The sequence below is a fragment of the Suillus plorans genome, assembly GCF_016647745.1.
Source record: "Suillus plorans strain S12 chromosome Unknown HD556scaffold_48, whole genome shotgun sequence".
Classification (NCBI taxonomy): Eukaryota; Fungi; Basidiomycota; class Agaricomycetes; order Boletales; family Suillaceae; genus Suillus; species Suillus plorans.
Window position 1 is genome coordinate 297,264 of NW_024537432.1, and position 21,034 is coordinate 318,297.

A 21,034-nucleotide genomic window follows, 5' to 3' on the forward strand; every position below is an offset into this window, starting at 1 on the left:
ACCCGCCACTCCATCTTAATTAGCTTTTCTAACTGTTAATGCGTCGTATTCCAGTCTTATCACAATTAGTAGAATATATAAAGCTTATCTCAGCGATTTGCAGAGTCAGCACACGACCGAATTCGGCGTAAGTAGGTGGCACCACCTGTTTACGTAGTAACGCTCGGACCTTAGGTTGTGCCTCCGACTCTTCCTGAGCCAGACGAAGCTGGATTTTCTTTCTGCCGTTCAAATCAGTGAGTTACTAAGTCAGCCAGTCAAGGTTGCTACTTGTGATCGACGAGTTTTAATGAGCATCATGCCATCAGGCAAACGTAATTCACTACAGAGTGCTACAGAGCGCTCTGCAGCACTTCGTACTAGCCTGACTCGGAGCCGATGTACTATGGTGTGGTATGTGACAATTTCTTGAGTTTACGTTGACGCTAACATGATATCCTGCATAAGTATTGTCACTCAAAAAGGTAAGTAACGTTATTAATCGTTCCTTGTCTGACACTTTCCATTGTAGGCGTATGATCATATTTAGGGCAGCTGCCTTTGCTGACGCATACTGGGTGGCCGTTAAATAAAGCAGAGGGTACGCAAATTCAACTCTATTCCTACCTCTCTTACCTTCTCTCCACTCCCCACTCCCCAATCTCCTTTCTCTCGCCTCACTCATGTCCCAGGTGGACGATAACCCACAGCCTGAAGCATCGTCCCAGATCGAGCAGCCTGCTGCTGCATCGTCCATAGTGGTGCCAACGTCTGATATTGCTCGACAGAGGCGCAGAATAGCTGATCTGGAGGAGAAGCTGCAAGTGCTCGAGTCGGGGCATGCGGTGAAACAAAGGTATGAACACCATCGTAACATGTAGTTCAGTATACTCATCATTGTCAGGGAAACAAACTACTTCATGTCACAAGGACGGGCCATCAGACGGATGGTTACACTATATGATAGTGTCGAGGACTTGATAAATGAAAATGATAGGTGGTGTGACATAGAGGGCGACGACGACAATGTAACTTTCGAGTCCGCGTTTCACCTCCACCTACTGATCGCTACTGACCGGTTGATACCAGTCAAAATCGGTTGCAAACCGGATATATAGTCCTCAATAATGTACTTCCGTGGTTTCACCGAAAGGCTTCCGACATGGAGTACGAAGATTATACGCACATGTTAAAAAAGGTGTTCTTCGCTTGTGTCAATAATCAACCTTATATTAAATCGTTTTTTAGCTTAGACAGGGTGCGGACGGTGCTCGAGGTGATGACACTTTGAAGCTCAAGCCTCTTGTCCCTGATTGGGTCAATCGCGAGTGGAAACCTGATCCCCCAGTCGACCCTGAAGATAAACACTGCCGTGGATTCACCAATGACGCCTGTGGCAGACTGCTCTGTCCAACAGAGCTAGACTGGAATAACCCAATGTTAGTATTGCACTTGTGATCTCTCTACTAGACACTAATTTTCCGCCAGTGTCAGAGCAGGAATTAGGGACCGCATAGACGGCCATATCGTGACGGAAATGTCATGGCCCGCATTTCTTTATGCAGGATACACAGCCGATCCGAATAATCTCGAGGAGGGTCTCTTCAAAAGCAAGCTTTTAGTTCAGGTTCGTCATACTAAAACAGATCCTCAAAGCTCTCATTTTTGGCAGGCATTCAAAGCCATATTTACATCTCCCTCTTCGGCAAAGGAAGTTGCTGGTGATGGTGATGGCGCCAACATCATCGAAAACAACAGACGCGCGAAGAAGGATGTTTTGGGCAAGAAAGTCAAAACACACGTGGCTCAAATCATTAAAATGCACAAAGTCTCACCTTGCTCGATCGCTTATGTGTCTTGTCAAGTAAGTGGTCAGTTTTCCATGTCCTTACCAAGCACTAACAAATCCTGACACATGTAGTTGCGATTCGCCCTTTCCTCTGTAACGTCATGGCGGTCAGTAGACGGCGACTTTGATTACATACAATTCTGGTGCAATATTGTGGACTTCTTTGAACGCCCCCCTGGTCGAACAGCGCAGCGCAATGTTGACCGACTTCTGACGTGGTGGACGAGGTAAATTGATTACAAGTCAACAGCTGTTAACTGACCTCTATTTATTAGGAAAGTTTTTGGTACAAGTCGTCGGGAGGAACTCAGTGATGCGGTGTAGAGACTCATGCCTCTCATGGCATGATATGGCAGTATTCACTAGGGAGTACATAGCACGAACTTGTAGCATCACTCTGTGTGCTATCTGCAGCTATCCCTATATGAGGCGCAGCTTTCCCGTGCAACGCGCGCCATGCACGCACCTTTCCCGTGCTTTACGATGTATATGCGCGCGCGCTTTCCCGCGCTTGATTGCCCTATAGCGCCAGCCTTCCGGAAGCATCCATCCACTGTCCACCAAGTTCTCTAGTGCGTGTATTTCCATTTCCCTTATTTACATATCATCCCACCTTTATTTATATCATGGACCCTTACTTACATATAGCTTTACATACCTTACTCGGTAGCGCTTCGGCTCCGCGCGACAGCGCTTAGGCGCCGTATATAAGCGCCAGCATTACATACTATTAGAGACTTTCCAACTTAGACTTGACCTCCCACTTACCCACTTACTACCTAGCTGAACATAGTAGAAATCTATTCCTTGGCACCTCGCACTCTCATCTCTTGTCTTGCATCATATCACCACTCAAGCAAACTCACACTTACTCTCACTTGTTTCCGCTCACACGCGCGCACTTCCCGCGCCTCACGCGTACCTTCGCTTTCCCGCGCCTCGCGTGCACCTGCGCGCTTTCTCACGCTTCGCATCAGCCGACCAGTAGCGCCTTCAGCGCACACTACTAGATCCTTGCTGCACTCGCTTCCCCTTTAGGGTCGAACGCACTTGTCGTCTCAGGTATAGCAGACTAGGCAACGCACGACCTCACAACATCACAGATACAGTCTGGAGCATTGTTTTGTTCCTCTCTGTATTGTTGTTTCTACAGCGGCCAAGGCTCACATGTCCGTAAATGCTCTCGCAATGCAGCGGGCACGATTGGATGATGCACTTTTCGATTCTGAGTAGTTCACGCATCCGAGTCGTTCCAGCCATTTATTATTACATCACAATAGTTGGTTGTCTACCCTTTTAATTAATGTCATGATTTGCACCAAGTTTTAATTGTTTGACGTGGAGTGATAGCAGGCTGACTATTTGTGCTCGTGCCATAAGAAAGCAACAAAAGGGGGCTGCTACAGGTTAAGCTATGCCTGGTGAATCCAGGCAACAGATTGGGTCTTCTGCACCTCATTCACATGTTGTGAACAATCTACAGAGTACAGGTTGAGCTACAGCTGGTGAATTCCCTTACTTGTGCTCTGTAGGCTGCATCGGAGAAAATCTAGCGTGATAGGTGCCAAAACATATGATTTTACAGAGAATGTGAGGCAACAACAATTGTAAATACTATCGAAATGACAGGCCCACCCCCATGACGTAGGGAAAAGCCGGAATCAATTCTCTCCGTCCATCTACATGTTGAGAATTACAAGAAAGCTGAAAGGTGATACCTGATTCGTAAGACATGGACAGGTCAGGATATCCATTCAGTCTATGTACTAGGTCAGCGATTGCTCGAGCGTAGCAAAACGAAGCCGGTAAATACCTAACATTCCCCAACAACAACTTTGTCCTTTCATGGATGAACTAAGCCGACGCGGTCGCGACTGCACGCACACAGAATTCGTCGCATGAGGTGCTATAAATGCAATGGTATCTATGCATGACGAAACATGTAAGATACTGGATGAATGGTAAGTAAGGTACTAAGGTGAAGCACGACTCACTAGCATAAACTCTCAAGCCAAGGTACTACATCCTAAAGGCACAAGTGTTTGAACGACGCCACGACCTCTTTGGGATTTCTCGCAAGTGAATACAGGTGCCGAGGTATGAGATACTCATAGAAGGTCGCACGGAGAGTCGAAGCAAGGTATAATTGGGTGCTTGCTTGCTTGGTGAACATATATCGGCTGCTATACAATGATACAGCTTTTTCACACAGATTCGCAATTGATATATAGCGGACAAACATCAACAACTTACGAAAGGTTGGCAGCAAAACTCACAGTATGATATAATTTTATTCTTGCGCGCTCAGAAAAAGGTTTGTCGTTCTCTGGAGAATATCAGCTTTAAGTCTTGCTCAGAACATTGTCCCAGGATCGAGGGACTTTAAACATCGTGAAACTTACTTCTGACGTGCCAATTGTGTTGCATCTAGCTTGACTGTTAGCTTTTGCTCTACATTCCCTTCACGTTGGAGTTTGAGTGACGTGTGGGTGTTTTCCCGATTATACACCGGTGTATGAGATTTAGACAATGTTCTTTCCTCTACAAGGGCAAACATCACAATGTATTGATCAATGGCAGAATTACGCCGATGTTTGTGATTATGTACTATATATTACTATATATCTTCTTCTCATCTTTCTGCCAGTCTCGTGATGAAAGTTTCAAGCGACCGCAACGATGACTAAGCATCAATCATAATGGAAACGCAGTCCGACAAAACACTCTTCCCTGTTAACGTACGTGGGAGTCGGGGATCTGGCAGAAGCAGATTTGTATAGCTATCATGGCTACAAGATAACTCAGGAAGAAGAGGCATAGGCCTTGTTATCATTATGTAATAACAGCATCACACCTCCTCAGCAATCAGAATACTTATCAGGACGCTGAGCGGCCTCAGCGCTCAGCATCAATGATGAATATGATCCTTGATTTGTCCTTGATCATTGCTTTTCTCGATTGACAGGCAACAGCCAGTCTGTGCACGGACACGCGTGCAGTACATTACAAGGAGGCTAGCCTTAACAGGCTTTCAATTTCAATGATGATCCTGACACGTGCACTTTCAGTATGCAAGTTCAAGTTCCTGCACTGCAATGCGATTACGGTAAATCAACGCTGCACAGGATAGATATAAATACTGTGGCACACAACTGTTCTTCTATCACGAAGTATAATGCGCTGGCCTTCCTGTCTCTGCGTCCCATGGCTTCTCCCAATCCGACAGAAGAAAATTGGAATCCATCCAGCCTTCTTATATATAACGCACTTCCAAGTCACCAGGACAAAGACCCGACAATATCTGATGCGAAGCCCACTGCTGATACTAGAACTGACTTCTACGATCGCAGTCTGACGAGTCGTAGATATGCCCTTGTCGGAATGGCATGTTCAAGTATCTTCAGCTGCTTATGCATCATTGCAGGGATTGTCACTTTAGCCAGTCACGGAATCAAAGGAGTAGCCCCGCTCAACATGTATAATGCATCGATACTGCAGGTGGAAATATTGACCCTGATACTTGACTTAATCGTCACGTTATGTACCGAGTCCACAGGCTTCGTACACGGCATCTCATTGCGCTCTGCACTAGCCTCAGAGTCTCGGCTTCGTTTCAACACCAACTTGCGCCTTCTGAGTGCAGCTCGTGGATGGCATAACCCTAATGGCACCCTGCTTAACGGTATCTCGGCTGTCCTCCTCATTATATCCTACAGCTCGGCCTCAGTCGTCATATGTCTGGACGAACCTAACTCATTGTTCCCAATAATTCCTCAGGGTCCTATTGCCATCGCAGGAATACCTCTCCTCATATTAGGCATCGCACTCCTCCTCCAGGTGATTATCGCATTGTCAGGGATGCAGGCTATCAAAATCCTGATATGGAGCTCCTCACCTTTCGACTTGACCGCCGCACTCATCTACCACACACAATTGACCCCTGCGACTTTCCGGTGCATGCGTCGTGTGTCTGACCTAGACTCGTATGGAGGACCAGCGAAGCCACCAGAGACACAGCCCTCTGCGTGACATGCTCACCCTAGCATCCAGAAAGTTGTCATTTTTCTGTGGGTTATTGTTGCAGCATGCGCTGGATGGGCCGCACTAGTCATGTATATCTGGACCCGATTTTATTCCAGTAAACCCCTCAACAATCCTCTGACCCTACAAGGGTGGTCGCTCTTCCGAAATTTGGATGGCAATTACATCATGTATGGTCTACCGAGTGGCAGTCTTGAGGGGTGGATTGTGCTCTTTGTCAACATTGCGGTTGTCCAGGGACCACTGACGCTTGGGCTGCATTGCTCGGAGCTCATCGCAAATGTCATTCGAGATGAAAGACAGTGGAGATGCGCCACCAGAAGCCAAGGACTTAGAGTGGCGACGAACCCACTGAAGCCCATTTTCACTCATCCACTTTGTCTCTTACTTTTTATCGCGAAGCCTTTCCTGCGTGAGTCATTCACGCCTAGTATTTTGTTGTCAGTGTTATTGAACGCTATCCTCCATGATCACAGACTGGATGTTTGGGCTTTCATTCGACATAGCCACAGACGCCACTGACGACATCCTAGACAGATTTTGGATTACCATGTACACTGCCCAGGTTCGTACTTACTGTATGTAAAATTATTATGACATGCTCACACATTCTGTAAGATCTGGAACTTATGCATTGCGCTCTTTATACTTGCCTGTTTCTCCACTTTCATCTCACTGCGCCGACCGCACGGTCCCCAGCCAGCTGCATATGGCCACCTGCAGACGCTCGCCAACCTCGTGGATGAGTGGTCGCCTGTGATGTGGTGGGGACACAAGGATGATGGAATTCCGTACTGTCATGCTGGTAGGGTACTTGCATACTCACAGTGATATTACATTGACACTTTTAAAAAGGGACAAGCGATCACCCGCTGCCGGATGTGAAGATGGACTGCGTTTATGCTGGTTCCGGTGCTGGGTCTCTGGTACCCCTCTCGTGAGAGGTACTTGATTTGCTTTTTAAAGGAAATGTCTTAATTTCTCATTTCAAGCTATATCCGCATCAGACTAATGATACATTCACGGTGCACGCAACTAGCTGTGTCGTTGAACAAGACATACAATTTTCATGCTATCTACTGCGTTGTTGTCGGTTCTTCTTGTTCTTATACCATTCATACGAGTCTGGGACACCTTTTAGCGGATATGTGTTTGATTTGACCTTCAAGCAATAGTTAAGTTATTGTAATTTTGGTAGACGTGACTGATAACTTGGAATCATGTAACTGATGGACACTCTTTCTTATGGTATATCTGCGCCGGACCTTACTACATCGTCATTCATGATGAAACCGTTCCATACGAATGTTGAATTCCCACTCATTCATCCAATGATCGAGAGCGAGCTACCGTGACATCCTGAATACTCAACCACATAGGGAATACGAAAGCGTACTTTTTTCGAACACTGACCATGCAAGGATTAGCAAGGTGCGCTAACAGTACGTCAATTTCAGCTTTCAGAAGGCGACTCTGACACGGTGAATCTGTCCCTGTTTGACCCTGAGCGTAAGTGCACAGAGGGGACGACAATAACGACGACGTAGATATGGAAGAAGATGAAGACGAACGTTTAGCTTTTGTGTTTGCCATGTAACTCACTCTCTGCCTACCCAACGTCGACTCTAAGAGCCAATACTCTGATGCTCACCGGCACCCCCATTTCCCACCTGCCCACCGCTCGCATCTTTGCATATGCCACCATTTCGACACGCACCCCATGGGTTTTGAATGGCTCGACGACAATAGCCGAATCCTCGTTTATCAATCAACCGCCTCTGCACGTACTGCACATTGGTACTTGCAAAAATCTGCTGCGGGAATATGGACGCAGATGGCCTTCGTCACGGCAAAATTCATTCCAATTGGCCGCCAGAAGAGCAAATAACCAAAAGCCCAGGTAAAGGTCAGGGACTCAAAGGTATCACACGCATGCGTTGCCAAGACTAAGGACGATGACATGAAGAAGAAGGGCGCAAAGAAAGAAAGCAAGTTCTAGAAGAGGTATGGAGAAACTGCCGGGAAAGAGGACGAGGGATGGGAAGCATCGCAGAAGAGAAATGGTTCAAGTGTGCGAAGCCGGTTGGATGATGATTATGATATGTTTCTTGGAGCCGATAGACATTCCAAAATTCATGTTGAGTATGTAGGTGGGTCATGCGAAACTGTTGAGTGGATGTCTTCTGCGCCTGATTCTTCGGACCTCGAAAAATTGCATTTCTGCGGCATTGCCACGATGCGCGAGGGGCTGACTTGCGCACCGACTAATAGCTGACCGGTGACCTGCCAATTGACGCTGAAAAAGACTAGTGCAGAGCAAGGGGCCGAGAGAGAAGAGTCTCACGCCCACAGCAAGACCTTTCCAGAATCCAGAACGAAGATTGGATCAGTACCTTCTATGTGGGTCACCATCATGCATCATGCATTATCTGTGGCACACGTTGCTCATTACGTCCTTGATTCCCAGCTAAGGACAACCCTCATGGTATCTTTGAACTTACTGCTCATCACATATCCCAGTGGGTATAGCACGCCGGACATACCCGCGGAAGAAATAGTAAACACTATGTAGGTCTAGTAATGACAACGTTAACCTCACCCAACACTCTCGTGACTCGTCCTCTCTATCAATCACGCAGGCACGAGCAATAAATTCACGTACTTGGACCAGCTTCGGCATCCTGCTGACCCAAATCGTGTTCGCAGAGTCAATTTGGTGCAGCGCCAACGTAGCAGTCTAGAACGCAACTCGACTGACCGAGCAATCTTCAGTTACGTTTCACCTGCAAGTTGCTCTTTCACGATACTATCATCAGCTGTACGTGGCACTCCCGTGTCACCAGGACTTTGACCCGACAATGTCTGGTGCGAAGCCCACTGCTGATACTGGAACCGATTTCTACGACCGCAGTCTGACGAGTCGCAGATATGCCCTTGTCGGAGTGGCATGTACAAGTATCTTCAGCTGCTTATGCGTCGTTGCAGGGATTGTCATTTTAGCCAGGCACGGAATCTCGGGAGTAACCCCGTTCCACATGGTCGGTCCTGAGGAGTTTACTCCATTGCCACTTCAGGCCGAAATATTAACCCTGATACTTGACTTAATCGTCACGTTATGTACCGAGTCCACAGGCTTCGTACACGGCATCTCATTGCGCTCTGCGCTGGCATCAGAGTCTCGGCTTCGTTTCAACACCAACCTGCGCCTTCTGACCGCAGCTCGTGGATGGCATAACCCTAATGGCGCCCTGCTTAACGGTATCTCGGTTGTCCTCCTCATTATATCCTACAGCTCGGCCTCAGTCGTAATATGTATGGACCAATATAACTACTCAGAGACATTCACAACAGTTGTTTTTGAGAATATTGCCATCGCAGGAATACCTCTCCTCATTTTGGGCGTCGCACTCCTCCTCCAGGTGATTATCGCATTGTCAGCGATGTGGACTATCAAAATCCTGACATGGAGCTCCTCACCTTTCGACTTGACCGCCGCACTCGTCCACCACACACAATTGACCCCAGCTACTTTCCGGTGCATGCGTCGTGTGTCTGACCTAGACTCGTATGGAGGACCAGCGAAGCCACCAGAGACACAGCCCTCTGCATGGCATGCTCACCCTAGCATCCGGAAAGTCGTCATTTTTCTTTGGGTTATTGTTGCAGCATGCGCTGGATGGGCCGCACTCGTCATGTATATCTGGGGCCGCCTGTTTGCCAACGAAGCTTACCTCATCAACGACCATCCTCTGACCCTGCAAACGTGGTCGTTCTTCCACAACCTTGATAGCAATTTCGTCGCATATGCTGTGCCAGCTGTCCATCTTCAGGGATGGATTCTACTCTTTGTCAATATTGCGGGAGTCCAGGGACCGTTGACGCTTGGGCTGCATTGCTCGGAGCTCATCGTGAATGTCATTCGAGACGAAAGACAGTGGAGATGCGCTACCACAAGGCAAGGACTTAGAGTGGCGACGAACCCGCTGAAGCCATTTTTCACTCATCCGCTCTGTCTCATACTTTTTATCGCGAAGCCTTTCCTGCGTGAGTCATTCATGCCTAGTATTTTGTTGTCAGTGTTATTGAACACCGACCACAGACTGGATGTTTGGACTTTCATTCGACATATCCCCATTCGCCTATGAGGACGCCCTAGACAATTTTTCGATATATATGTACACCACCCAGGTTCGTACTTACTGTATGTAAAATTGTTACACCATGCTCACACATTCTGTAAGATCTGGAACTTATGCATTGCGCTCTTTATACTTGCCTCTTTCTTCACTTTCATCTCACTGCGCAGACCGCACGGTCCCCAGCCGGCTGCATATGGCCACCTGCAGACGCTCGCCAACCTTGTGGATGAGTGGTCGCCTGTCATGTGGTGGGGACACAAGGAGGATGGGATTCCGTACTGTCATGCTGGTAGGGTACTTGCATGTTCACGATGATGCTGCATTGACACGTTTGAAAAGGGACGAGCGATCACCCGCTGCCGGATGTGAAGATGGACTGCGTTTATGCTGGTTCCGGTGCTGGGTCTCTGGTACCCCTTTCGTGAGAGGTACTTGACTTGCTTGTTAAAGGGAGTGCTCTGATTTCTCTCTTTAAATAGAGAAGTGTATCCATGTCAGGCTGGCGATGCATTTACGGTGCACACAATCAGTAATCTCATTGAACGAGACATACGATTTTCATGCTATCTACTGCGTTCTAGTTGGTTCTTTTTCTTATACCATTCATACGAGTCTGGGACAACTTTTAGCAGGGACACTTTCGATTGGACTTTCAAGAAATCGTTGAATCATTGTAATTTTGGCGGATTATAACTTGAAATCATGTAGCTGATGGACACTTTTCCTAACGGTATCTCTGCGCCGGACCTTACTTATATATCGTCAGTTGATGAAACCGTTCCATGCGATTCAATATCAAGTTTTCACTCGATCCAGAGCGTGCTACACCATCCAATCACGTAGGGAGCATCAAAGTGTACCTTCTCTCTGACACTGCCCAGGTAAGGATGCCAAGGCGCGCGCAATTTCAGCTTGCGCAAAGTGACTCTGACACGGGAATCTGTCTCTGTTTGACCCTGAAGCACAAGCTCACAGAGGATGATGATGATACGTTTAGCCTTCGTATTTGCCGTGCAATTCACACTCTGCCTACTGAACGTGGACTCTGAGAGCCAATGCTCTGCTGCTCACCGATACCTCCATTTCCCACTTGTCCATCTTTGCATGTCACCCATTTCGACACGCACCCCATGGGCCTTGAATGGCTCGACGATGATAGCTGAATCTTCGTTTACGCCTCTGCACATACTGCCATCGGTACTTCCGAAAATCTGCTATGGAGGATATTGATGCAGACGGCTTCACGATGGCAAAACCCACCTCAACCACCTTATGGCCGCCAGAAGGGCGAATAACCAAGAGCCTGGCTAAAGGTCAAGGCTTGAAAGGTATCATACATGCATTGGGCTAAGGATGATAACTCACGTAAAGAAGAAGGGCACAAAGGAAAGCAAGTTCTATAAGAGGTATGGAAAAATCGCCAGGAAAGAGGATGAGCATCGCAAAAGTGAAATTAACTGTGTGAAGCCATTGGATGATGATCTTGATGCGTGTCGTACAGCTGATAGACCTTCCAAAACGCGCTCCGGATAGGAGCACGTCTTCTGCGCCTCATTCTTGGGACCTAAAAAGTCACATTTCTGCGCACGCCGTTGCTGTGCTGCGCGAAGACTGGCGCAGAGCGAGGGGTCGAGGGAGAAGAGTTTCACGCCCACAAAAAACGCAGCAAGACCTTGAGGATGAGGTAGAGGCTCAGGTTTTCCAGAACGAGAATGATACATTCCATGTGAGTCACCACACGTTGTTGATTACGTCCTTGTTTCAATTTATTCTGTTTAGAACAAAGTTCGTGTGTGTCAAATTTGGTGCACCGCCACCTCGGGCAACAACTCGACCGACTCGGACTTGAGTTACATGCATTCACAACACTATTATACACCTGCACCTTCTATGACTTGGAAATCTGACGGTGACTCAGCGCTCAGCGGTCTTCGTTTTTATCTCTGGAGCTAATACAGGTAACAGATGAGGAGATATCGCACCGAAGTACTTACCATAAGGAACCATGCTTACTGCGCCCCCCATCGACTAGATCTCAAAATCAGCAATTATCGGCGTCACGGGCCACAGCTTGTATAGTCAAATGGGGAAACTCGTTTCCTATATACAACTGATACTCGATAACAAAATTATGCAATCCAGCGTCCAATTTCCTCGTCAGTTCACTGATCCGAGTAGGCAGCCACATGCACCAAAAGCTATGGTCAGAATCGAAACATATTTATGTAATCTGCGTGTGTCTAATGCACTGGCCTTTCTGTCTCTGCCTCCCATCATGACGGCAGCTTCTTCCAAACCAACAGAAGAAAATTCGCGTCCATCCAGCCTTCTTGCATACAACGCACTCCCGGGTCACCAGGACTTTGACCCGACAATATCTGATGCGAAGCCCACTGCTGATACTGGAACCGATTTCTACGACCGAAGTCTGACGAGTCGCAGATATGCCCTTGTCGGAATGGCATGTTCAAGTATCTTCAGCTGCTCATGCATCATTACAGGGATTGTCACTTTAGCCAGTCACGGAATCATGGGAGTAACCCCACTCAGCATGGGGATAAATCCACTCCTTGAGGACAACGGCATGTTCTATGCCTATGAATATCCTCGATTGTCGCTGCAGGCGGAAATATTGACCCTGATGCTTGACTTAATCATCACGTTATGTACCGAGTCTATAGGCTTCGTGCACGGCATCTCATTGCGCTCTGCGCTAGCCTCAGAGTCTCGGCTTCGTTTCAACACCAACTTGCGCCTTCTGACCGCAGCTCGTGGATGGCATAACCCTAATGGTGCCCTGCTTAACGGTATCTCGATTGTCCTCCTCATTGTATCCTACAGCTCGCCCTCACTCATCGTATGTGTAGACCAGCAAACCCAATACACCGTGGATGGAGACACCATGGGCAGTGCGAGCGCCGCCATCGCCGGGTTACCTCTTCTCATTTTAGGCGTCACACTCCTCCTCCAGGTGATTATCGCATTGTCAGCGATGCGGGCTATCAAAATCCTGACGTGGAGCTCCTCACCTTTCGACTTGACCGCCGCACTCGTCCACCACACACAATTGACCCCTGCTACCTTCCGGTGCATGCGTCGTGTGTCTGACCTAGACACGTACGGAGGACCAGCGAAACCACCAGAGACACAGCCCTCTGCGTGGCATGCTCACCCTAGCATCCGGAAAGTTGTCATTTTTCTTTGGGTTATCGTTGCAGCATGCGCTGGATGGGCCGTACTTGTCATGTATATCTGGGACCGCCTTTTCATGGGACGGATCGCCAGTCCCCTCACCCTACAAACGTGGACGTTCTTCCAAAATTCTGATGGCAATTACATTACATATGGTGTACCGAATGACGGTATTGAGTGGTGGATTTTGCTCTTTGTCAACATTGCGGTTGTCCAGGGACCGTTGACGCTTGGGCTGCATTGCTCGGAGCTCATCGTGAATGTCATTCGAGACGAAAGACAGTGGAGATGCGCTACCAGAAGGCAAGGACTGAGAGTGGCGACGAACCCGCTGAAGCCGATTTTCACTCATCCGCTCTGTCTCATACTTTTCATCGCGAAGCCTTTCCTGCGTGAGTCATTCACGCCTAGTATTTTGTTGTCAGTGTTATTGAACACCGACCACAGACTGGATGTTTGGGCTTTCATCCAACATAGGCACATACGCCATTGACGACACCCTGAACGATTTTTCGATATCTATGTTCACTGCCCAGGTTCGTCCTTACTCCCCATGTAAAATTGTTACAACATGCTCACACATTCTTGCAGATCTGGAACTTATGCATTGCGCTCTTTATACTTGCCTGTTTCTTCACTGTCGTTGCACTGCTCCGACCGCACGGTCCCCAGCCAGCTGCATATGGCCACCTGCAGACGCTCGCCAACCTCGTGGATGAGTGGTCGCCTGTCATGTGGTGGGGACACAAGGAGGATGGAATTCCGTACTGTCATGCTGGTAGGATACTTGGATGTTCACGATGATTCTGCATTAACACTTTTGAAAAGGGACAAGCGATCACCTGCTGCCGGATGTGAAGATGGATTGCGTTTATGCTGGTTCTGGTGCTGGGTCTCTGGTACCCCGGGCCCTCTCGTGACAGGTACTTGATGTCTTCATGTGTCTTTTTAAGCAGAGAAGCTATATCTACGTCAAGCTGGCGCGGCATTCACGGTGCACACAAGCAGCCATGCCATTGAACGAGACATACGATTTTCATGCTATTTACTGCGTTGTAGTTGGTTCTCCTTGTTCTTCCATTCATTACGAGTCTGGGACAACTTTTAGCAGAGGCACGTTCGATTGGACCTTCCAGCAACTGTTGAATCATTGTAATTTTGGTGGTATTATAACTTGAAATCATGTAGCTGATGGACAATTTGACTGACATCTCTGCGCCGGACCTTTACTAGTACACTTACTACGTTATCATACGATGAAACCGTTCCATACGAATGCCAAGTTTTCACTCATGCATCCAATGATTCAGAGCGTGCACCATTCAACTACGTAGGGAGCGTCAAATTGTACCTTCTCTCTGACACTACCCAAGCAAGGATGCTAAGGCACGCACAATTTCAGCTTGCGGAAAGTGACTCTGACACCGGAATCTGTCCCTGTTTGGTCCTGAAGCACAAGCTCAGAGAGGACGACGATGATAACGTCGATATGGAAGAAGGTGAAGACGAACGCTTTATTTGCCATGCAACTCACTCTCTGCCTACTCAGTGTCGACTCTAAGAGCCAACGCTCTGCTACTCACCGGCACCCCCATTTCCCACCTGCCCATCACTCGCATCTTTGCATATGACACCCATTTCGACACACACCCCATGGGCCTTGAATGGCTCGACGACAGTAGCTGCATGTGAATCTACAGCAACAAACAAATGTACGAGGGTGGTGCTAGTAAGACATGGAAACAACTTGAAAAAAGTATACGTGATGGAGAGTGCGAGCGAGCAGCACGCAAGGTGTGAAGAGGTGGTGTGGGCGTACGATAAACATACGGTGGCTGCGCGTTTCCTTCCACTGAGTTTGTTGAACCCGGAATAACGTTGATCGTATCGAACACCGGTCAAATATGCTTTCGGATGAGTCTGTAGAAGAGAGGTGATTGCGGTCTCTTGACAGAGGTCAGCTATTCCCATTTCTTGTCTGGGGATGTCTGTGTTCAGAGAAAATCGGACACTCCCATTCGGTCAAACCTCCTCGTGGAAACCGAGAAGGCGACCCAGAACTGTTGGATGTGAACAGTCTTGAAGGAAGATCGGCAGTTCGACCAGAGGACAAAGGGCGGGAAGATTTGTTCGATGAAAACGCCTCAAACGAGCAGCGGCAGTCAAACTTAAAATGTTTGAACTGTCTCAAGGAGGTAAGTCGAACAATTGGGAGCGAAGATGCGCCCTGGCGTTGGTACAGCGATGTTCTGCGACACTCTCTGGCATCAACGAGTTGCTGGACACTGTCGTAGCGGAGGCATAAAAGCGGGAACAAAAGCGGTAGCTCTTGTGATGGATGGAGTCCTCCGAGCCTTTGTCGAGACATGCTAATTAACGGTCAAATGACAATTCTGTTTCATTGGAATCTTCAACTGCCTGGTCTCTGGAAAATGAAGGAAAAGCTTCCGAGAGAGGCGATAATTATAAACAACAGGAAAAATTAACATAAAAGCCATACCTGAGTTACGCGAGCGTCTGATAACTGTTCTAGGACCGCAGAAAAACGTGGTATCTGTCAGTAGAGCGAGAAGATGATGGGCTATAGTCTTCGAGGTACCCCGGTGTCGTTCCTCGTCAACACTGAACAGCGGAGAAGTGAGAAATGGAGTCTCCAAGCACTAGAAAAAATAGCAGCATTTAATCAACATGATCATCACTTGTCTGGAACAACGCACAGGCTAGTATGCATGCAAGAATGTAATCTACATGGGGCGGCCGCGGCGGCGCCCTCATAGAGCATGAATTACTCTACCTGTCTCGATATCCCTCGATCTGCCTCTTGTGGGTTTTCACTGGGAGCCTTGTGCTCGGGATGTGTAGTGTCGTGCACCCGGTTTTGTTGTCCCATTCCGCTCGAAATTCTGAGGTCACGTGACTCGGAACACGCTTGCGCGACTCGCAGGAAACCGTACATCTCACCGAGAAACTTTTTAATCAAATCCAGAGCTTTCGACACTCAGCAGACACCGAGACACGCCCATCAGTAAAGACGTACTAACACGACCGAACCCCCTCCCCAAACTGGCGATACTCGCACCTCACATCTCACAGTAAGTATGACGCCCGCAAAACAATAGGTTATGTAATCAGGCGGGCTTGTTTGTCTCCAGCATACGAAGTCTCTAGTAAGCGCGCAAACCACGCGAGCTAGCGAAACCCTTCCCTCACCGTCGTCCCTTACTTAATAGATGGAACTTGAGGGGTTTGCTGGTCCGAAGGTAGTCCAGCCTTTGACGCCCGAGGCGCTGGCAACATTCAATGCTGCGCAAGCCCGCACTGGCGTAATCTACATTTCACGAATACCTCCTGGTATGCGTCCTGCAAAAGTACGACATTTAATGAGTGCCCATGGTGAAGTGGGGAGGGTTTATCTCCAACAAGAAGGTGCGTCTGCTCTTCACCATGCTATTACACACTAATTGGATTTTTGTTAAGACGCCAAACGCGCATACCTCCGCCGAAAGTATACGTCCACCAAAAAGCCGCATTTCACTGAAGGCTGGGTGGAGTTCAAAGATAAAACGGTCGCAAGATCTGTAGCTGAGATGCTAAACGCGCAGCCGATCGGCGGCAAGAAGGGTACTCGCTGGCGAGATGATGTATGGACTATGAAATATCTCCCAAAATTTAAATGGAACATGTTGACTGAGCAAATAGGTGCGTGTTTTCACTTCATTCATGAACACGTGGGACACTCATTGCAACCTCAGCACATGAAGCTGCTATTCATACTGCTAAACTGCGCATCGAGCTTGCGCAGTCGAAGACGGAACAACACGATTACCTCAAGAATGTAGAACTTGCACGAGTATTGGACAAGCGTAATGAGAAAAGAAAGGAAAAGGGTTTGGGGCCAGTTGAGCTTAAGCGCCCAGCTGAAAGTAGTAAAGAAGAGGAGCCTCGAAAGCGACTGAAGCACACGGATGATACCCAGCTTGATAGTGTACTTGGTAGCATATTTTAGTTTAAGAGTTTTATCATAGTACTCTAACGTTAACGTTAAATGTTCAACGTGTTCAATTAGTGCACGGGCCAGCCGGCGGCACGGGATAAAATTTAATCGGCGCGTGAATGGGGAAAGGAAGAGAACATGGTTGACGGAAGCAACGACTTGCATCGCGACATTGTTGACAAAGGTTTGAGTTGGTCAACTGCACGGTTGGTCTCAAAAACTCACAGTCTCGCGATCCAAGAGGTCTGTCTGTCCTTCTACATCATGCTCGGCTCTCTCCTCAAACCTCCATCCTTGCCGTGGAATATCGTCTCTGATTTCTCTCTCAGTTCTTACTTCTAAAGATATTATAATGTCTTCCTGGCCTGCTCCTGCTTACCCTCCGCCTCGTCGTTCGCGTTCTCGCTCCCCTCCTCGTGGTGGTCATCCTCGACCACCATATCCAGACGCTGGGTATCCTCCGGACCAGCACAGAGGTGGAGGTGGCTGGGATCCACATGAAAGGGATAGGGAGAGAGCATGGGTCGAGTATGAGCGAGATAGAATCGCATATGACCACACTCGTCGCAGAAGCCGCAGTCCGCCACCGGACGACAGTATGAAAATTTCTTTATACTTCATCTCATGACAGTACATTGACTAGTCCAATTTATATAGGCAGAAAACGTCGCAGGTCCGTTTCACCTTATGACAGGGAAAGGGAGCGATATGACCCACGCCCGCGTTATGGCGATGATTATGGTGTTTCGGCTGCGTTAAATCATTTTCTCATTTCTGACCTCAATCTAGATGCACATTCGCGGGTATATAGCTACAGGTCTCCCCCAAGAGCTCAATTTGCGCCCCCATATCCTCCTCGCAGGGCACCCGCAGACCCGCGTACACTCGATCACCCAGCAACCCTGAAGCAATATGCCGAATGGTTTAGATATGCTTTCCCTCAACAAGCTTCTGATGAGGATGCCGCCGACAAGGCAGCAGAACAAGAAGCTGGCGATGGTTCCAAGCCTCGCAACGGCATTCGTTCTCGTTGGGAGAAATATAAGAAGGATTTCGTCGCAACTCAGGTTAGTCGTCGTCAATCTCTCAAGCGTACTGTGTGTACTGCGTGGCATATTGTGTCCTTTGCCGTCATGAGTTTTGTGAAGCAGCAGCTGAACGTCCTTTGTTATGTATGTAGTTGCAGACCATGTTTGATCACCATAGGAAATCCCCATGGTTTGCAGAGAAGTATGACCCAGCTCCGGAGTTCGTTGCTCTACGCCGTCGTGTTCGAAAGGAAGGTTGGAGAGGGCGATTAAACACGTTTCTGCTAGACCTCGAGTCGGGCAAGTTTGATCCTGACTTGAGCGAGCCTGAAACAGACACAACTTCTCCCGTTAAGGAGACAGTCGAGGCTGGTGAGGATGCGAAAACTGGTGGCGATGATGACATGCAGTTCAACCTCGACGCTGAGGACGATGCTGGTGAACAAGAGCCCAGCCGCGCTGAGGCCAACGGGAAAAATGTAAATGACAACAAGCGCAATAATCGTGGCGAAGAGATTGCTGTCGCTCCGGAAGGCAATCAGGTCATGATTCGGACTATTCCGCCTGATATCGGCCGTGTGAAGCTGGAGGAGGTAAGTGTGGTCGTTCTATGGTGATTATAAGAGCTCATCAGGGCTTTGCAGGCATGTTGTAAGGTGCCAGGATACATGTATCTAGCGCTCGGCGATCCCCTTCAGAAACGCAACTACTATCGCGCTGGCTGGATCAAATTCAGTGACGATGCTGATATGACAGTTGTTATGAGTGAGTTGACTGATAAAAAGGTGAAGATCTTGGTTCCGTACCGCGTGTCTTTCGTTAACACGACGCGATAGATCGAAGGCTTCAAGCTTCATGTTGCTCACACTGTTAAGCCCTTTGTAAACAGAATTCGCTATGTCCCAGAAGTCGCCAGTAAGCCAGACCGCATCGAGAAAGACCTTGCGAACGCAAAGCTCTTGGCCTCTATTTTAGAGGAAGAAGCTTTAGCACTACGCCAGTTTAATCCAGCAGGGCATGAGTCCTCGGCAACGAACGGAGATGCAAAACCCGTGGATGCTGTGATGAGTGATGCACATGCAGACCATGAGGACGATCCGGAACCAAAAGAATCCGGATCTGAGGCTATAGAACGGAGGATAGAGAAGATTATGGCAGACCTTCGCGACCAGGGGGCGGTTGATGAAAAAGTCGTGGAGGCGAAAAAAGTATGTGGGATCTGACGCGCTCTATTTCATTGTTGCTGACTTTCGCTCTCGGCTTTTTTTAGGCTGTTATTTCCCTGGACTTATATCTTGCCTACCTTCGGGCAGCGTTTCACGCATGCTACTACTGCGCTGTTGTTACCGATCATCTTGAAGAATTGCAGCGTAAGTGCTTGCAGCATGTGAGGAAACCTCTATCCAAGTCACTGCTTGAGGAGGTAAAGGCTGCTGAGGCTGAGAAAGAAAAAAAAGAAAGGGACGATGAGAAAGAAAGTGACGCACCTTTACCCCCTAAGCCAACCGAGAACAGAGATTGGAAGCGCAATGGTAAGCTTCCGGCATTTATTAAAGTCGGTCTGGCTAATTACGTGGAGCAGATGAGAGATGGCTGGAGTGGTTTGATAGCAAGATTGCGCTACTGATCAATCGCAACGACCTGGACCCGCGTGAATATGGTGGCAAAAGTTACGACGAGTGCGTGCCTCCTCTGATCTCAGATGATTGGAAATGTCATTCTCGTTGCAGGGAGCTGAGCAAAGCTGTCGAGCAATTCATCAAGCAGGAAGATGAGGGCAGGTTCCGGTGCAAGACTTGCCAGAAGCTCTTCAAGGCTACCTCGTTTGTCGAGAAGCATGTCGCGAACAAGCACCCTGAACTCGTGAAACAGCTCGATGAGGTACGCATGTTTAATTTCGTCTTCTTTCGGCATCTCACGGTCGCCGGATTTTCAGGTCCCTTACTTCAATAACTTCGCGCTGGACCCACATAGAATCCAGCCGTTCACACACCCACCTCCTATTACCGGGAACAGCCAGCCTCCTCCCCAAGCATTCGGCATTCAAGGACACGCGGTAGTATACCCGCCCCCGGACTTTGGCCGGCCGAATCCATATCTTACTTATCCTGCTGCGTTCCCTCCGCCGCCTTATGGAAACAATGGTCACTGGGATCATTTCGGATATCAATACGGGCCTCCAGGTCTATTTCCTACTCCTACACCTATCCGAAGGGATGAAGCGACCACCGCTCGCAGGCTCAGTGATCGTATTAGCGGCTATGCACCCAATCTGGAGCAGCCGATAGAGGTTACAATTCCCGCTAATGCTGGACTTCCCGCTAAGCCACAAGTTACTATGGACCTTGGCCAGCCTGCGGCGGATATTGGCAGGAAAGGTCGCCGAGGAGCCACGAGCTCAGGTCCACCGCCACCTCCGCCACCCGATGCGAAGGAGGATCCCAGGGCTGCTGGGGGCAAGAAAGTCAGCTACCACGACATGGACTCGGTTGCTGAAGGAGATGTCGAGTTGACTTACTGATGTGATGATGCATACGTGATATAATTTCTCTACGCTTTCGCAATATATTTTGGTGATTATGTCGCATGTTGGAAAGCGTCTTCCTCAGAGAGCGCTGAGGAGGAACCCGTGTACTGGATGTGGCAAACACTTATAATATTGAGAGATCGTAGAACAAATTAGAAAGCCCAAAAGGGTCCAGGTCGTGCTCAAAAAGGATGAGTGTTGCGGTCGGTGTAGCACTGTGTAGCATTTCTCCCTGACCCTTGCCTGTCCCTTGCTTATTAACTCCCTTGTTTTGTAAACTACCTA

The 21,034-nt window shown here is 48.4% G+C and overlaps 8 protein-coding genes across 8 annotated transcripts; all 8 read left to right on the forward strand.

Moving 5' to 3' along the window:
- Positions 1-662: 662 nt before the first annotated feature.
- On the forward strand, positions 663-2,059 carry HD556DRAFT_1242023 (uncharacterized protein; the record flags this gene model as incomplete). The annotated part of the gene is made up of 7 exons (XM_041298238.1): positions 663-835; positions 884-1,024; positions 1,069-1,177; positions 1,228-1,418; positions 1,468-1,606; positions 1,652-1,780; positions 1,901-2,059. The coding sequence occupies 7 exons, from the start codon at positions 663-665 to the stop codon at positions 2,057-2,059; spliced, it is 1,041 nt and encodes a 346-aa protein (XP_041157658.1).
- Positions 2,060-5,032: 2,973 nt separating this feature from the next.
- On the forward strand, positions 5,033-6,810 carry HD556DRAFT_1488440 (uncharacterized protein; the record flags this gene model as incomplete). Its single annotated transcript, XM_041308763.1, has 5 exons — positions 5,033-5,811; positions 5,872-6,281; positions 6,346-6,434; positions 6,488-6,674; positions 6,725-6,810. 5 exons carry the CDS (start codon positions 5,033-5,035, stop codon positions 6,808-6,810), a joined length of 1,551 nt encoding a protein of 516 aa, XP_041157659.1.
- Positions 6,811-8,727: 1,917 nt separating this feature from the next.
- HD556DRAFT_1445989 (uncharacterized protein) lies at positions 8,728-10,433 on the forward strand (the record flags this gene model as incomplete). The annotated part of the gene is made up of 4 exons (XM_041307024.1): positions 8,728-9,913; positions 9,969-10,057; positions 10,111-10,297; positions 10,348-10,433. The coding sequence occupies 4 exons, from the start codon at positions 8,728-8,730 to the stop codon at positions 10,431-10,433; spliced, it is 1,548 nt and encodes a 515-aa protein (XP_041157660.1).
- Positions 10,434-10,868: 435 nt separating this feature from the next.
- Positions 10,869-11,284, forward strand: HD556DRAFT_1390260 (uncharacterized protein). The gene has a single exon (XM_041303534.1). The coding sequence runs from the start codon at positions 10,987-10,989 to the stop codon at positions 11,236-11,238; it is 252 nt and encodes an 83-aa protein (XP_041157661.1). The 5' UTR covers positions 10,869-10,986; the 3' UTR covers positions 11,239-11,284.
- A 76-nt stretch (positions 11,285-11,360) lies between these two features.
- HD556DRAFT_689500 (uncharacterized protein) lies at positions 11,361-12,335 on the forward strand. The gene is made up of 4 exons (XM_041311312.1): positions 11,361-11,734; positions 11,788-11,917; positions 11,974-12,211; positions 12,294-12,335. Exons 1-3 carry the CDS (start codon positions 11,483-11,485, stop codon positions 12,120-12,122), a joined length of 531 nt encoding a protein of 176 aa, XP_041157662.1. The 5' UTR covers positions 11,361-11,482; the 3' UTR covers positions 12,123-12,211; positions 12,294-12,335.
- On the forward strand, positions 12,174-14,155 carry HD556DRAFT_689548 (uncharacterized protein). The gene is made up of 5 exons (XM_041311313.1): positions 12,174-12,211; positions 12,294-13,592; positions 13,648-13,736; positions 13,792-13,978; positions 14,029-14,155. The coding sequence occupies exons 2-5, from the start codon at positions 12,467-12,469 to the stop codon at positions 14,118-14,120; spliced, it is 1,494 nt and encodes a 497-aa protein (XP_041157663.1). The 5' UTR covers positions 12,174-12,211; positions 12,294-12,466; the 3' UTR covers positions 14,121-14,155.
- Positions 14,156-16,143: 1,988 nt separating this feature from the next.
- Positions 16,144-17,289, forward strand: HD556DRAFT_1390295 (uncharacterized protein). The gene is made up of 5 exons (XM_041303535.1): positions 16,144-16,292; positions 16,353-16,367; positions 16,431-16,626; positions 16,678-16,899; positions 16,953-17,289. Exons 3-5 carry the CDS (start codon positions 16,431-16,433, stop codon positions 17,204-17,206), a joined length of 672 nt encoding a protein of 223 aa, XP_041157664.1. The 5' UTR covers positions 16,144-16,292; positions 16,353-16,367; the 3' UTR covers positions 17,207-17,289.
- A 257-nt stretch (positions 17,290-17,546) lies between these two features.
- HD556DRAFT_1488460 (uncharacterized protein) lies at positions 17,547-20,743 on the forward strand (the record flags this gene model as incomplete). The annotated part of the gene is made up of 9 exons (XM_041308764.1): positions 17,547-17,790; positions 17,852-18,261; positions 18,375-18,815; positions 18,867-19,007; positions 19,059-19,430; positions 19,493-19,754; positions 19,805-19,901; positions 19,953-20,103; positions 20,159-20,743. 9 exons carry the CDS (start codon positions 17,547-17,549, stop codon positions 20,741-20,743), a joined length of 2,703 nt encoding a protein of 900 aa, XP_041157665.1.
- Positions 20,744-21,034: the final 291 nt, after the last annotated feature.